The sequence below is a fragment of the Rhinolophus sinicus genome, chromosome 7 (assembly GCF_057876585.1).
Source record: "Rhinolophus sinicus isolate RSI-liver-muscle chromosome 7, RSI-T2T, whole genome shotgun sequence".
NCBI lineage: Eukaryota > Metazoa > Chordata > Mammalia > Chiroptera > Rhinolophidae > Rhinolophus > Rhinolophus sinicus.
Window position 1 is genome coordinate 46,612,740 of NC_142507.1, and position 17,136 is coordinate 46,629,875.

Here is a 17,136-nt window from a genome sequence, read left to right on the forward strand (position 1 = left end):
CTGCTGGTTATTCCTTCAAGTGTTCTTTGTTTCAGTTATTGTATTCTTTAGTTCTAACTGGTGGTTCATTATGATTTCTCTATCCTTCTTTATGTCATCACTAAGCTCCTTAAACATTCTTATCATCAGTGTTCTGAGCTCTGTCTCTGATAGGTTGGTTACCTCTATTTCATTTGGTTCCAGTTCTGGAGCTTTCTTCCGTTCTTTTATTTGGGACATGTTTCTTTGTTTCCCCATTCTGGCTGACTCTCTGTATTTGCTTCGATGTATTAGGTAGATCCCCTACGGTTCTTAGTTTTTGCTGGGTTATCTTATGTAGTATGTGTCCTTTATATTTGACTTGCACTACTTCCTTCTTCTCCTCTGCGTGTGCTCCAAAGGTGACTCTTGTGTTGTGTATATTCTCCTATTGATCTTTAATTGCTTTTAGCTTGTGAGTAGGTGGGATTGACTCCTAGGCTGACTAGTTGTGAGACTTGGCTCTGCCCACAGCAGGATGTTTTGCTGCGTGAGGGTTGAACGCTTTAACGAGGCTTGGCCTCTATGGGCTCTTGTGCCTGTAGAGAATTCCCTCTGGGTGTGTCACTTGTAGGTCAAACCCGGTAGTACTCTGGTTTGGTCTGGAGTTGGCCTCTGGGTGTGTTGAATCTTGAGCTTCTTGGGCTGGGCCCTTCATGTAATCCTCGTACGAGTCTCTTAGGTGTTCTATGTGATGAGGAGAGAGTCCTTTGATGGGTTATAGAAGTTCAATTTGTGGTAAGCTCCAGAGGAGAACTCAAGAAGTCCGCCTCACTGCTGCTATTCATTTCAGTCGATTTCTGCTTGATGAAGGAATATTTCATTGGAAGAGTGAGTTTTTGTGATCCTGTTTGCCTGATGCCAGCAGAGTGTCTCCCTCTACCCTACCCGGGCAACTGAGAAGGCGATGCACGCAGGAGCCGCAGGTGGTCTGCGTGTAGAGCAGCCATCCTGGGTGGCAGTGGCAGCGGCAGCAGTGCCTCCACCTCCTCCACTCAGGCGTCTGGGCTCGTGACCCCCGCCACAGAGGTCCAGCTTTATTCTTTTTCAAAATTGTTTCAGGTGTTCTAGTTCCTTTACTTTTCCATGTAAATTTTAGAATTAGCTTGTCTGTATCTAAGAAAATCCTACTGGAATTTTGATTGGAGTTGTGAGAAATCTATAGGTCAAGCTGGGTTGAATTGATAGCTTTACTATGTTGAGTCTTTTAATATATGAACATGGTATCTATCTCCATTTATATAGATGTCGATTTATTCTTTTATTAGCATTTTTAAGTTTTCAATGTACAGATCCTGTACATGTTATGTTATATTTATACCTAAATATTTCTTTTCTTGAAGGTATTTTAAGGAATATTTTAGAATATTTTTCCAGTTGTACATCACTAGTAGATGGGAATATGATTGCTGTGTGCATTGACCTATATCTGCAATCTTGCTAAATTTAAATTCACTTATTAGTTCTAGGAGTTTTTTCCTTCAAATTTTTTGTAATTTTCTGTAGACAATCATTTTGTCTGCAAATAGGGACAGTTATATTTATTTTTTTCTTGCCTAACTCACTGGCCTAGACTTCTAGTATAATGTTGAATAGGAGTAATGAGCATGTACATTGTGTACATTGAGGTACATAACCTTAAGGGAAAAACATTCAGTTGTTTCACCATTAAATATGATGTTAGTTGCAGTTATTTTGTAGAAGTTCCCTTCTATTCCTAGTTTGTTGAGACTGTTTATTATAAATTTATGTTAAATTTTGTCAGATTTTTTTTTTTATACTTTTTTTTCCTTAAAGTTATTGGGGTGACAATTAGTAAAGTTACATAGGTTTCAGGTGTACAATTCTGTAATACATGATCTATATACTTTTTTTTATTACATTAGTTTCAGGTATAAGATGCTTTTTCTTTGTCACTTGATATGATCATGTGGTTTTTCTTCTTTATACTATTAATATGGTGTATTACCTTGATTGATTTTCAGATACTGAACCAGCCTTGCATTCTGGGATATACCCCACTTTGTGTGGTGTATTACTCTTTCTATATTGTTGAATTTGTTTTAATATTTTGTTGATCATTTTTGTTCTTGTATTCATGAGAACTATTGGTCTGTAGTTTTCTTTACTTGGATTGTTTTTGTCCGGTTTTGGAATCAGGCTAATGCTGGCCTCATACAATGAGTTGGGGAGCATGTATTTCTATTGTCTGGGAGAGATTGTGTAGAATTAGTGTTATTTCTTCTTTAAATGTTTGGTAGAATTCTCCAATGCAGTCATCTAGACCTAGAAATACCTTTTTGGCAAGATTGTAAACTATGAACTTAATTTCTTTCATTGTTATAGAGCTATTCAGGTTATCTGTTTTGTCTTGGGTGATTTTTGTAGTTTGTGGTTTTTAAGGAATTAATCCATTTCACTGAAGTTGTCAACTTGCTGTGCATAGAGTTGTTTGTAGCATTCCCTGTTATCCTTGTTGTAAAATTGTATACTTTTTGAGCCATGCAGTCTCTGTTGCAGCTGTATTCAACTTTGCTGTTACAGGGCAAAATAGGCATAGACCATACACAAACAAATAGATTGGCTATATTACAATAAAGCTTTGTTAAAAACAGGCAGTGGCTGGATTTGGCCTCTGGGCTGTGTTTGCTGACCCTTGGTTGTCTAGAACATTGAATTTAATTCTTGGCACCTTATTTAAGATGGTATATTGACAAAGTGAGCCCATCCTGATGGTATGAGGTAATTTAAAACTATTTCATAGGAAGAATGATAATAAGAATTAAGGATTTTAGAATAGTTAAGAGAAAAGTTAAGGAGTGATAACTCTCTTCAAAATTTATCACTTATCATATGAAAGAGGAATTAGACTTCTATGTGATTAAAGAAGGCAGAACAATGATTAGTGCATAAAGTTACAGGGAAGCACATTTTTTGTTAACATAAGGATAAACAGGATTGATAGAAGATTGAGTGACTAATACATGCTAATAAATTGGAGTGATTCATGCATAAGTTAAGGTTTGATTTCAGTGGCCTGTATAATTTTTTTTATATAAAAAAACTTTAGGGCTCTGTCCATTAAATCCTTGATCATCATATTTAGTTTTAAATTTTACTTTATAATGACTTGTTTTCTCATTTTAAAAAATTTTAGCCAAAGAGAAACTCATAATTTTCTCTTCAACTTTATTTAGGCAGTTTGATTATTTTGAATATGTTGTATGCTTTGGTTGTCATGATTTGTTAATGTCCTTAAATAGGCAGAAAACCAAAAGCTTTTAGATGAAAAGAAACAATTTGAGAAGATTGCTGAAGAATTAAAAGGAACAGAACAAGAACTAACTGGTCTTCTCCAAACAAGAGAGGTTTGTTTAAAAAGGATACACTTTTCTTTCATGTATTTTGTTAGTAAAGTACAGATTTACAGAATAGATTGTTATAGCTATTAGCTTTGTGAAAGATTTTTTCACAAAATTCCTTTAAAAAGTGTGCTCCTGCTACATTTAATATGCTAACGATTGATATAAAACATACCTAGAGAGCCTCCACATTATATATAATGTTGGAGAGAAGGTCAGCATTTAAAATATCAATAGTATGTGCATAATGCCATGGCTTATAACAATTACATTTCTTAATGTCTTGAGTATTTCTTAATTGATACATTGAAAAGTTAGCCTTCATTAAGTTCTTAGTTTACAATAGTTTTTATAGTGCTCATGTTATAATTTTAGAATTTTTTTATTTGAAAAAGTATGTTTTTTAAAAAATGTATTGGGGTGACAATTGTTAGTAAAATTACATAGATTTCAGGTGTACAATTCTGTATTACATCATCTATAAATCCCATTGTGTGTTCACCACCCAGAGTGAAAAAGTATGTTTTCAGTCCATAATAGTATTCTGTTATAGCTGTCTTTTTATTATAGTAAGAACAGCTTAGTTTTTAAGATACTATCTGATTTTATTAGTTAATATAGTCTTAATAATATAACATTTTAATTGAAGTTAATTACTTGGTAGCATAAGTGATAAAATATTTTATAATATATAAATACAATTTTACGGGTTAAGCTTCAGAATATCAAGATAGAATTTACTTATATTGCATTTGTCATTGTTCGTTTTAAAATTATAATGGTTATGGGATTAAATCAACTTAAATTTAAAAATTTGACGTATTCTTACTAAAATTTTGCCAAATATCTGATTTAATTACATAGAATAACCAAGATTTTTAAGTGTGAAAATTGTAAAAACATTTGCTGTGGTTATACATGTTTATTTTCCAGAAAAAAGTACATGATTTGGAAATACAATTAACTGCCATTGCGACAAGTGAACAACAGTATTCAAAACAGGTTGAAGAGCTGAAAACTGAGCTTGAAAATGAAAAGTATGTTTTCTACCTATCATAAAAAGCTTATGTATTCAATTCCTAAGCTTTATGGTAGTTAATAATAAATTAGTAAATTATGTTCAATATTTGAATGGGCTTAAAGTTGTGTTTTATTCCTAAAAATCAAAATAATTTATCAGTTTCATTCTAATGGAAGTATGCAACATTGACATAAAAAGAGAACATCATGAAATTGAAAACTGCTTTAGATCAATATATTATTTTTCTTGGAGATATTTGGTTTCTCATGAAAATAGTTATTTGCTTGTAGCCAGTTGTTTTGGTTGTCTTCCTAAATTATTGCATAGATTTGTATTGATGAAATGACAAAATACAAATTCATTCCTTATATTGTCCAAATAAAATATTTAATGATTCATCTACTCAGTAAGTTTAATTTCGAGAGAAAGTGGGAGAAAATAATTATTGTGTTGTTACTTAGAGAGAAGTAAACTCAAGTAGCCAATCTAGTGGTTGAGCATGGTTTTTCCTTTTTGGTTGCTTTTCAGCCTAAATAAAAATGAGAAATAAGCAGTTTACTCAGCATCTTGTTTCTTCCCTTTCAGTTCCCATTCTCTGCTTTTTAACAGTACTTTTTTAGGGGCTGAGGGTAAAATTCCTCTATTAACCAAAATTTCTTTTAATGAATAGACTGATTAGTTATTTATACTTTAGTATAAATTTGTTATCCTTGGTGTATTTGCTTTTTCAACCTTTAATTTTTTAATGAAAACTTTTATCTACCTTTTGATGACTTTCCAGTATTAGTAAAATAGGAGATAATAGGTGCTCCAAAATCATTCCATAGAGCCACACATTCCCCTTCCTTCATTTAAAATTGATCCCCATTGAGTCCAATAACAGCAGTCTTTCCAGCGTAGAGCATTTGAGACCTTGTTAAGAGCAGTTTGTGTCTGCACAAAAATTAACCCTAGTTTTCTTTATTTTAATTAAAAATAGTTCATGCCTTATATACTAGTTTAATCAAATCATCAGAAGTTTGAGACAGTATCTAAGAGGCAGTCTACTAGAGAGAAAAAATTATATGAAGAAAATAATATACCCTTCAAAATTTGTGGAAGAGTATGTGGGATAAGGTGTGGAGAATATGCAAGGAAATACATGACCGCTTCAAAAATTTATTATAGAAAAATTTCAAATGTGTACAAAGTAGAGGGAATAATGTAATGAACTAGCATGTACTTAACCACCCAGCTTAAGAAATTATTAACTAATGGCAATCTTATTTCATTTATACCCCCAGCCCTTCATCCCTTTCCCCTAATATTATTTTGAATTAAATTTTGTATCATGTAATTTCATATGAAATAACTCAAGTTGACCAGTCTAATAGTGAGCATGATTTTTCCTTTTTGGTTGCTTCTTAGATCTAGATAAACATAAGAAATAAGCAGTTTACTCAGGATGCTATATGACATGTTTTTAAAAAACAGGCTTAAGAACACTGAACTAACTGCAAGCTGCAACAGACTTTCTCTGGAGAACAAAGAAGTAGCACAAGAAACAAGTGAGATGGCCCTAGAACTCAAGAAGCAGCAGGAAGATATTAATGTGAGTTGAAAAAGAAAATACCAGCAACTTAGTTTTCTTACCTGTAAAATTAAGGGGTTAGAATAGATGACTTCTAAGAGATAGTTTTAGCTTTGAAAGTCTGGTTATGTTAGAGCTGATACTTTGTTTTAGAAGAAAAATATACACATTGATTTTAGATGGTGATAATGGGCAACAGAATATAGATGCTACCCATTGATAATGTTAATTTTAAGCATCAAGATTTTTATATAGTATTTATTCAACAAGTATTCATTAAGTAAATCATATAGTGGAGAATACAATGATGAATAAAATACCATTCTTCCTCTTTAGGCATTTATAACTCAGTAGAAAAAAATACATGTTCAAATAACTTAAACAAAATAGTATATGTGTTGTTTTGCGGACAAAATGTTGTTATCTGAGTTCACAGGATCAATTCTGTCTAGGTAGAAGAGAAGTCTTCAGAGAGAATATACCATTGATTTTAGCCTTAAAAGATGAATAATTATGAGTTCAGTAGGTAACAATGAGTGAAAAAGCATCCCTTGGAGCCACAACAATATAAACAAAAGATACAAGTCTAAATTATCACTGGAGACAGCAAGTAAGACTTGTTTTGTTAGCTGCTGTATACAGATTGTTAGGAGAATAATTAAAGACTGGAAAAGTAGTATGGAACTAGGCAAGTTAAATAGCTCATTCTCTTAATTTATATATAACTAAATGTATTTTTGGTGACAGATAAAGGTCTTAAATATTAGTTTCGATTTTATTTTTGTTGAAACAAAATAATATAAACAACATCGATTATTTCTTTAGAACCACAAAAAGCAAGAAGAAAGGATGTTAAAACAAATAGAAAATCTGGAAGAAACAGAAACACAGTTAAGGTAAGACTAATAATGAGTTGGCCTTTTTGTCTGGCAAAAGAATTTAGCATTTCTTTTCTATTAACTTGTTAAAGTTAATTTAGATTTATTTTATGTTGAATATAATATAAAGTAAAAAATTAGACTTAAATTACTGCTTTGGAATCCTGCTTAAAAATAAAGTTTTGTAGTAATGTCTAATTTACACTTAGTGTTGACATAGTGAGATTAGGCAAAAATTAATTCTAAAGCAGCATAAACTTTCTAATACTTAATATTTATCTAATTAAGAAAGTACACTAATCATATCCAATGTTGTATGAAAATGCTGGTTCCAAAATGTTTTAATTGATTTTGAGTATTATTTTTAATTTATTTGATAGTATAACAGATAAAAACACTGTTTTTGTGATTGTAATTTTCATTTTTTGGGGTAGGCTTTAGAATTTTTCATGCTTGCTAGAATTCTTTCTAAAATTACTTATACCTGTTGCCCACTCATATTTTGAGATCTTGATTTTTTTTCTTTACTAATTTAGTTAAGATTTCACTAAATATATTTTTAGTTAATTTTAACTAAAATATATTAATCCCTTCTCTTGTTTTATTTACAGCACAGATTTTCCCCAACCTGTTGTTTTTCTTTTACTTTGGGTAATTTTTTTGTCATACCAAAGATTTTGATTTTTGTATTAAATCTAGTTGTCCTTCCTTTTGTAATTTTTCTCATTGGTTATACTTAGACATTTTTTGCCTGCCTGAAATCAAATCTTGATCTTAACTTTAGTTCTTTTAAAAATTTTATCTTTTTCTTTTTCAAATAATAAAAATATTTCAAGAGATCAGTTTACTTCTTTTTTTTAATTAGTTTCAGGTGTACAAAACAATGTAATAGTTAGACATTTACACCCCTCACAAAGTGATAACCCCCCCTCCTTAACACAACTGTGGATCTATGACGTGGTTATTGATATGCATTGTTTTCATGTTTATTATTTTTTAAATAATCTGTTAGTATTTAGATCATTCCCAAACATGTAGGGGTTCTTGCTTGTACTTATATGCTGAAGTATTACGTTTTGATTTTTTATATTTGGTTAAAGAATGTGGTCATTAAAACTAACTGGTATTTTAAATTATTTGAGATCTCCTTTAAACCTAATATATCTCCCTCCTAGGTTTGTTTATTATGTAAGTTAATGTTAATAAAGTACTGAGCACAGTGCCTGGCATATAACTTACTGTTTTGCAGATTTGGAAAGTCATCTTTTATTATACTTCTAATGATGGCTTTGTTCTTTTTGCTCAATTTTCTTCTTCAGAAGTAGCTGTTATGTATAGATTGAATCTCTGTGATTAAACCACTGTACATTTTGGGGATAAAAAGTGAGACATATTTTAGGTAGAGGCTGCTTTTTATTTAAGAGAACACAAATTATTGGGATAATATTTTTTGTACACTTACCTACTCTGTGAACATATAAAACTCTAAATGTAAATATTTTTAGGAAAAGTAAGAATATGCTATAAAAATATACTAGTTAAAGATTTAATACTCAGTTAAGAATAAATCTCCTGGGTTCAGTTTGCACAAAGCCAGTTATTCCACACAATTGAGTACTATTCCATGCATACAGGTTAGACCCAGAAACATATTAGTGGTAATAAGAGAGAGTACAACTAGAAATAGCTTCAAGTGTCCATCCGAGACAAAGCTCCACAGTTTTCAGGTGTAACACACAGATTTTTAATTAAAAGATTTTTTTAAATTTATTGGGGTAACATTGGTTAATAACATTATATAAATTTCAAGTGTACATCGTTATATCACATCTGTATATTGCATGCTCACCACCCAAAATTTAGTTTCCTTCTGTTACCATATATTGGTTCTCTTTTACCCACTTCATCTTCTCCCAACCTCCTTAAAATTTTTTGAAAGGATGATATATACTTATGGTACAAAGTTCAAAGGGATAAAGGAACACATGAGAAAAGAAAACTTATGTTTTTTGCCCTTTGTCTTCCTACTATCTAGTTTCCCTCCCTAGAGGTATCACTGTTTCTTGTGCATGTTTCCAGAGATACTCTATTACGTATATAAAGGCATACGTATGTGCAAATATCTCAGTCATGTAGTTTTTCATTAAAATCACTTGTATTTGTGTCTCTATTATAAAATTATGACTGTCTTAGAATGATGACTGATTTATGAGTAACAAAACAATAAAGTGAAACCTTGACTTAAATAAGAAACAAATATTTCTTTCCAGAAGTTTTTTAAATGGAAAAAGGACGATAAGGTCTGCATAATTTCAAAATAAATGTATAAGTTTTTCGTGGGTTTTATTTTATTTTTATTTTTTTTATTTTCAATAACAGTTGACATTCAATATTACTTTATGTTAGTTTCAGGTGATTGTATAAATTAACTTAAAGATAGGAATGAAGAGTGCATATTTGCATGAATGCATGAAAATTCCCAAACAAAATGAAAATAAATGAACCAACAAAAAATAATAGTCAACTATTTTAGAAATCCAGAAAGGGGATAAAGTGAAAATACAAATTTTATCACAATGTCACTCTTTCATTTCCCTTAAGGAATGAACTGGAATCTGTGAGAGAAGAACTAAAGCAGAAAGGAGATGAAGTTGAATGCAAATTGAACAAGAGTGAAGAAAATGTACGTTATATTTAATAATAGATCATATCACAAAATTTCAAATCATAAAGCAACACCATGTGTCTAAAAAAATAAAGTGATGTGTACTCTTGTATAAGTAGTAATCTAGGGACTATTGTAGGCTGTTGACCTTTAAAATATAGGCAAAGTTTGGTTATTTTGCTTATATGATTTATATCTAGAAGAAATAGTGGCAATTCTAAATTTCTTTTATAAATGTTTAATATTTATTATTGATTTACTTTTTAGGCTAAACAAAAGTCTCATGCTTAGTAATATAGACTATATTGATAAATTGAGTAATAAGTTTGTGTTGCGCTTTGGTGGATTTGGTTTTAAAATTGGGGTAGGAAGAAGGTTTTTACGGAAGAATATCATGAAAGTGGAATAGTACAAATTTTGTGACATGATTATAGAATATAACATACATAATGGGAAAAAATTGTGCCAAAATAGGTCAAGCTAGATTATAAACACCTTCACTGTGTTTTTCATTCACTCAACAAATATTTTTGACTACTTACTATGTGCCTGACACTGTTCTGGGTACTGAGTTTGAATTTTATTTGTTTTGGTAGACCGTGGTGATTCAATTAAGGTTTTTTTGTTAGGAAAGTGACATTTTTAATTTTTAAGTATCGAACGGGGAGAAGTGGAATCAGTTGAAAGGCTATAAAAAAATAGTCTTGAAAGCCCTGAAAAAAAGTCTTGGAGTGGACCCTGGCCTAGTTTAGTTTACTTATTTCTGAGCCAGTCATTGTGGTTTGGGGATATAATAAGTAATCTGGTCAAGCCTGAGCTGTGTGTCCACTTCTGGAGACAGATCATCCTCCATCAAACTACTACATGGACTGAGCAGGACTACTGTGGAATTTACGCTAAAGGAGTCTTCGCAGGAAAGGATCGTAGCCAGACCAAAACACAGATCCTCTGTATAAATGCTGATGGGAGACCATAGAAGGGCCATCTAATCCAAAGTTGAGTTAGGATAAGCTTCCTGGAAGAAGTGACATTTAGTTTGAAACCTTAGATTAACAGAAGAATTAGTGAGGGCAGAGGAATGGACACAAGTATATCAGGGAGAAGAAGAGTATTCCAGGTTATACACACAGACACAGACACATTATATACAAAGTTTGAGATAGCTCAGAAGTATGACAGAACCTGTCAGATTTAAGCAACTATAAAAAGTTCACCTTGGCTTTTAAGATAGTAGTGGAATTTAAGATAGTGGTGATAGTGTAAAGAGTAGGAAAAGATGAGATTGGGGAGAGAATGAGGGTAGATCACTTAGGCCTCATAAGCTATATTTAGGAGTTTGTGGTTATTGACGAGTTTTGATCCTGAGGAGTGTCATAATTATATTTACACTTTAGGAACTTGAATTAGTCCAAGGATGAGATGAGATAATATTGTTAAGGGCTTACAATGGACCTAGAACATTCTAGGTTCTTTATATATGTTATCTTATTTAACTGGAAGTCATTTTTGTTCTCATTTTATAAAATAATTGGACCTCCAAAGGGTAAAAAACTTAGAAAGGCTACATGACTAAGAAGTAGTAGAGCTGCCCTTCTAACATTCTTTAGACTATTCCAAATTTTTTCCTCTCAAAAAGCAATTTTTTTCTTTCAGTTTCATATTAATTAAATTCAACCAGGAAAAATGAATTTAATTTTCTCAAGACTTAGTATGTAATTTACTACTTTAAAATTTATATCAGAGGCCACTTAAAAACACTAATCTTATTGTTTGTGATGGGGAAAAATGTGAATTTGATGTTTAATGTAAAATAAAAACCCTCCACTAAGAATGTAAATATATTAGTGATAAAATAAGAAAAAAAAAAAGACAAGTTGCTAGTATATTTAAACTTTCCATTGTTAGATTTCAATTTACCTATTGAAACAGTTTTCCAGAAAGAATTCGTTTCAAACATTTCTCAAATATTTTGTCTGACATTGAAATTCATTGCATTTCCTCATCTCTAAAATGGAGATAATATGTATCGTTTCTATATTATTGGGTTGTTACAAGGTTCAGATTAATACATGTTTGTGAAAGATGTATTTGAAAGATTATAAACATTTATATACAAGACAGGTTTTAAAAATTCAAGGTAAATTGGGAAATCTGATAAAATATTGCAAAGTGATACTGGGTTAAGATACGAATGACAAACATTAATATATAAACATTAACACAAAGACAATTTTTTTTAAAGGATACTGGAATAAACTGGGAAAACTGGTAACTGTTTTGGTAGAAACAAAAAACTGAGCTTTATAATTCCATTTCTAAAGGATACTTGTAGAAGAAACTAGTAATTCTGTTAACAATCTGATGTCAAATAATATTTTTTAGGTTCGAAGCATTGAAGGTGAAGTTTTGAGAAAAGATAAACTAGTGAAGACATTAGAAAACAAGGTACTGTCAAATTGTAAAAATGTTTGGGAATAGAGACTTTATAGCAATATATGGATGACTAGATTATTTAGGGTGAGTCTTTACACTTTTAACAGCTTTTACACAAAGAAACTTAATTGGCTTTTGAAGGCTTTGAGGAAACCATATAGAGTTTTTAGTGTTGGTTTCTTTGAAGAAGCTGTGGGTTCAGGAGTTTTGCACAATGTTTCAAAGAGCAAGTTTCATTAAACTCTCCTTTAAGTATCTCTTCCCTCTCCCCAAATTTTATACTTTCAGCAGCTGCATTTGTTGTGGGTATCTTTAAGAGTGGAAGATGCTTTGAAAAGTCATTCTTAGACATCTCTCCCATCTCTCAAGAGAGCTGCAGAAAAATTTCTGCTTTCTTTATGTGAAAGAATTTCTTTATGTGGGCTGCTCAGCCCAATTCACTTCTTCCTTCTCTGTACCTCACCACACACTGGTCCTAAACTTGACGTTCTATATAGTGAGTAGTCCTCTGGAAAATATAATTCACTTTCTGAAGTTCTGACCTCTATAATAATCAACACCAATTTGTTTATATCCAGAAGTTTGGTGAATAAAATTAGTTTTTATGCACAAGAATTATTTTACTTAAAAATGAAGTAAAACCTTTTCAAGAATTTTGTGAGCATTCCACAAAATATATTTATCTTAATTAGTCCTAAGTTTTGAGATTATTTAAATTAAAAGAATTGAAGACTTAAGTTACTTTAATTTTCATTAGCTTATTAAGAAAGAGGGAAGAGTGAGATGAGGCAGTCAAAATGACATTTAATACTGGTATTTCTGATGTCATTATCATTTTAGTACGTTTATCATATACACACACAGTGCAAAAAAAACGTATACACAGTTTAAGAAAGGTAAAAACTGTATTAAAATTGTAATACTCAATATATACTAATAATAAAAGATGAATACCTACAAGTCACATTTGACTTCTGCAATTACAAGAAGTGCTCAAAGGGGTTACCATCAGCATAATTTTAATAATCTTTTCCCTTCTTAAAATGTATATACATTTTATTGGCACCCCGTGTGTGTGTGTGTGTATGTGTGTATAGCACTTTGTTTTTAAAGTAGTTGAATTCAGATGTTCTTTAAGTAGATTAAGAATTCAGAATTTCACATTTGTATTGAGATAATCTTTATTAAAATTTGTACTTGTTCACATAAATTTAGACATTACTGGAGTATTTAATAACATGATTTTTGAAGTGATCTCTGTTATTTTATGTAATATTTTTATTAGTTTGAAATTACTTATTTTGACTGGAACATTGAATAAAATAATGATAATTTCTTATTTTTTTTAGTGTAACAATTTAAGGAAACAAGTTGAAAATAAAAGCAAGCATATCGAAGAACTCCAACAGGAGGTATGTGTTGATTTTCAATATCAAGCATTAAAAAAATGTTTTTTTCACTACAGTTTTAGAAAATAATGCTTTCCTTTCTTTTAGTAATTTTAGTCTAATTCAGGTGGCAGTACAAGTTTGAATCACTTTGGTACTAAACATAATTCTTTATTTTTAACTTTTTACAGAATAAGACCTTAAAGAAAAAGGGTATAGCAGAAAGCAAGCAACTGAATGTTTATGAGATTAAGGTATTTGGAATCTTTATTTTTAAAATACAAGTAAATAGAGGAGAAATTAGCAATTTTATACCCTTTATATTGTAGCAGTTATTTTCTAACATCATCTTTGAGGTTGTGGGAATCAACCCTTTTAATTGTAGTAGATGCTCATTTGTGACTTAGCTGTGTTAAAATCATCTAAGCAGCTTAAAAGTGTGTGTGTGTGTGTGTGTGTGTGTGTGTGTGTGTGTGTGTGTATTCATATTCCTTACCCATATATTGAAAATTGAGGTTGAGTAGGTTTGGGATGGAGCCTTGGATTCTGCATTTTAAAAACACCATATGGCTATGCTGCTGCACAAGGGGTTTGAGAACCATTGACTTTGTAGAAAACAAATTAAAATCCTGGAGTGTAAACTCATGATGGTCAAGGCTATATTTGGTTTGTCATCTTATTCGCAATTCCTTGAGATACAGTTTACATATAATAAGATGCATGATTTTAAGTATACAGTTTGATGAGCTTTGATAAATGTTTTTACAACCATGTAACAACAATAAAGATATAGGATCATTTCCATCATGCCAGCAAGTTTTCTCTTGTCCTTTTTAAAAATTTTTATTAAATTTATTGGGGTGACATTGATTAGTAAAAATACATGTTTCAAGTGTGCAATTCTGTATAATACATCATCTATATATTGCGTTGTGTATTCACCCAGAGTCAGTTCTCTTTCCATCACCATATATTTGACTCCCTCTACTCTCTTCTACCACCTCTCCTCCCTCCTTATCCTCTGGTAACCACTAAACTGTTGTTGAGTTTTTGATTGTTTGTTTACGTTGTTCATTTGTTGCTTTCAGCTTTATATTTCACATGAGTGAAATAATATGGTTTTCGACTTTATCTGTCTAACTTATTTTGCTTAGCATGATATTCCCAAGATCATCCATGATGTTTCAAATGGCAGTATTTCATCTTTACGTACAGCCAAGTAATATTCCATTCTATATATGTACCACATTTTGTTCTTCTCATGTTCTTTTGCAGTTTAAAACCCGTTCCCAAGAGACAACCAGTGTTCTTTTTTGTCTCTATACATTGGTTTATCTATTTTAAAACTTCATTTAAATGTAATCATGTCAAATATATTCTTTTGTTATATGCGTTATTTTGCTCAACATATTCTAAGATTCATCCATGTTCCTGTAGGTATCAAATCTTTTTTACGGCTGAGTCATATTCCACTGTATAAATAGAACTAATTTGTTTACCTTGTCTCCTGTTAATGGACATTTGAATTGTTTCCAGTTTTTTAAATCATTATGAATAAAGCTGCTCTGAACATTCTTGTGCAATACTTTTAATGGACATGTTTTTATGTCTCTTAAGCAAATCTAGGAAAAGAATTGCTGGGTCATAGAGTAGATATGTGTTTAGTTTTATAAGAAACAACCAAACCATTTTCCAAAGTGATTTTACACTTCTCATAGCAATGAATGAGAGGTTTGGTCTGTCCATATCCTCGCTCACATCTGGTGTTCTCAGTCTTTTTAATTTCAGTCATTGTTGTGGGCAGAGCCCAGCTTCATGGGCATGAGACCTGTGTAGTCATGGAACTGCCTTGCTCTGTTGTTGTTATCTTGAAATTTTTAATAATTTTTAAATTAGGTGTCTCCCCTCTTTTCATTTTGCATTGAGCCCTGCAAATTATGTAGCTGTTCTTGCTTATAGGTATAGTGATGTCCCATTGTGGTTTTATTTTTCATTTCTTATAATAGTGTTGAACGGATTTTCATGAGCTAGTCATTTGTACATTTCCTTTTTGAAGTGTCTGTTCAAGTCTTTTTAAATTTTTTATTGTGGTAAAATATACATAACATCTTAACCTTTTTTTAACTATATAGTTCCTTTACATTGTTGTGTAACCAATTCCCAGGACTCTCTTCATCTAGTAGTAATATTGAAATTCTATACCCATTAAACAACTCCCCATTCTCTCCTTCTCACAGTCCCTGGCAACTACCATTCTCTGGCATATGAAGTTGACTACTCTAGGTACCTCATATAAGTAGAAAAATATATTTGTCTTTTTGAGACAGCTTCTCCATTTCTGATAAAAAAGCAGTTAGAATTTTGATAGAGATTGCATTGAAATCTTTTCACTATCTTGATTGAAAGACACTACCAAGAGACTGAGAAGACAACCCACAGAACGGGAGAAAATATTCACCAATCATATATTTGGTAATGATCCAATATCTAGAATATATAAAGAACACTTCTAATTAAACAGCAAAAGCCAGTTACAAAAGGAAAAGTAATGCATGATTCCATATATATGAGGTACTTAAAATAGTCAGACTCATAGAAGTAAAGATAACAATGGTGATGACCAGGGGTTGGGGGGAAGGAGAAATGGGGAGTTCCTCAATTTGTGTAAGGTTTCAGTTATGTGAGATAAATTGGTTCTAGAGATCTGTGCAGCATAGAACCCGTAGTCAGCAATAATGGATTGTGCACATAAAGTTTTATTAAGAGGGTACATCTCATGTTAAGTGTTCTAATGACAGAAAACAAAGGGACAAAAGGAAGCTTTTGGAGGTGATGGATATGTCTGTTACCTTGGTTGTGGTGATGGTTTCATGGGTGTATTAAGCATATGTCCAAACTCATCAAATTGTATAAATTAAATATGTGCAGTTTTTTGTATATTAGTTATACCTCAATAAAGATTCTTTTTTTAAAAAAGGAAATAAGCTTTCTTTTTTTTTAATCACATGGGTGTTCTGTCCAAATGGAAGTTACTTATTATAATAAAACATACTGAACAGAGACTGAATAATTTAAATATTGTTAAGGAATTCATAAAAATTAAAATATAGCTGCTTTTTAAACATTACCTGTCAAGTCTAAATATGTATTTTAGGGGAAAAGATAGATTTTGTGAAAAATAAGTACATCTGACCATATGAAAAATGTAAGGAAAATGATCCAACCATGAATAAATAATCTTTCAAGATTCACAAAATCACAAAATGAATACAGGATATTTTCAGAAAATCCACAGCATTTGCTAATGTTCATGTTTTTTTCTTTACACAAAGGTCAGTAAATTAGAGTTAGAACTACAAGGTGCGAAACAAAAATGTAAAGAAATGACTGACAGCTATCAAAAAGAAATTGAGGACAAAAAGGCACTAGAAGAAAATCTTTTGGGAGAGGTAGGAGAAACTAAATATGTTTGAAAATTTGTTATACTAAACTCTATATTTGTTTATTAATATTTTAAGAGAAAAATAGTTATTAATTTTTAAATTATGATTTTTAAAGATGTAATAAATTTGTAATAGGGACAGTTAGTTTCTTATAGAAGCTGAAAGTATCCTTGTTATTCTAAGTATTTGAGTATTAACTAATATATAGTTATTTTGAAAAGATTAAATGATCATTATAGTGTTATACTGTCATCTTACTTGATAGAGTACCCTAAAATAAACCAAAACAGTAATGCATTTTCTACTTGGCTTTCCAAATTTTCTGGTGTTTGATTTCTGCATTTTATATAAATAGAGC

General features: G+C 31.1%; 1 protein-coding gene across 1 annotated transcript in view; it reads left to right on the plus strand.

The window, feature by feature from the left end:
* Nucleotides 1–17,136, plus strand: part of SYCP1 (synaptonemal complex protein 1) — an 81,188-nt gene that overhangs the window by 41,238 nt on the left and 22,814 nt on the right. The window contains exons 16-24 of the mRNA XM_019730552.3: nt 3,282–3,386; nt 4,314–4,417; nt 5,875–5,992; nt 6,797–6,867; nt 9,451–9,532; nt 11,897–11,959; nt 13,297–13,359; nt 13,527–13,589; nt 16,668–16,784. Of these exons, the coding sequence (XP_019586111.3) occupies nt 3,282–3,386; nt 4,314–4,417; nt 5,875–5,992; nt 6,797–6,867; nt 9,451–9,532; nt 11,897–11,959; nt 13,297–13,359; nt 13,527–13,589; nt 16,668–16,784 (786 nt within the window). The remainder of the gene's footprint in view (nt 1–3,281; nt 3,387–4,313; nt 4,418–5,874; nt 5,993–6,796; nt 6,868–9,450; nt 9,533–11,896; nt 11,960–13,296; nt 13,360–13,526; nt 13,590–16,667; nt 16,785–17,136) is intronic.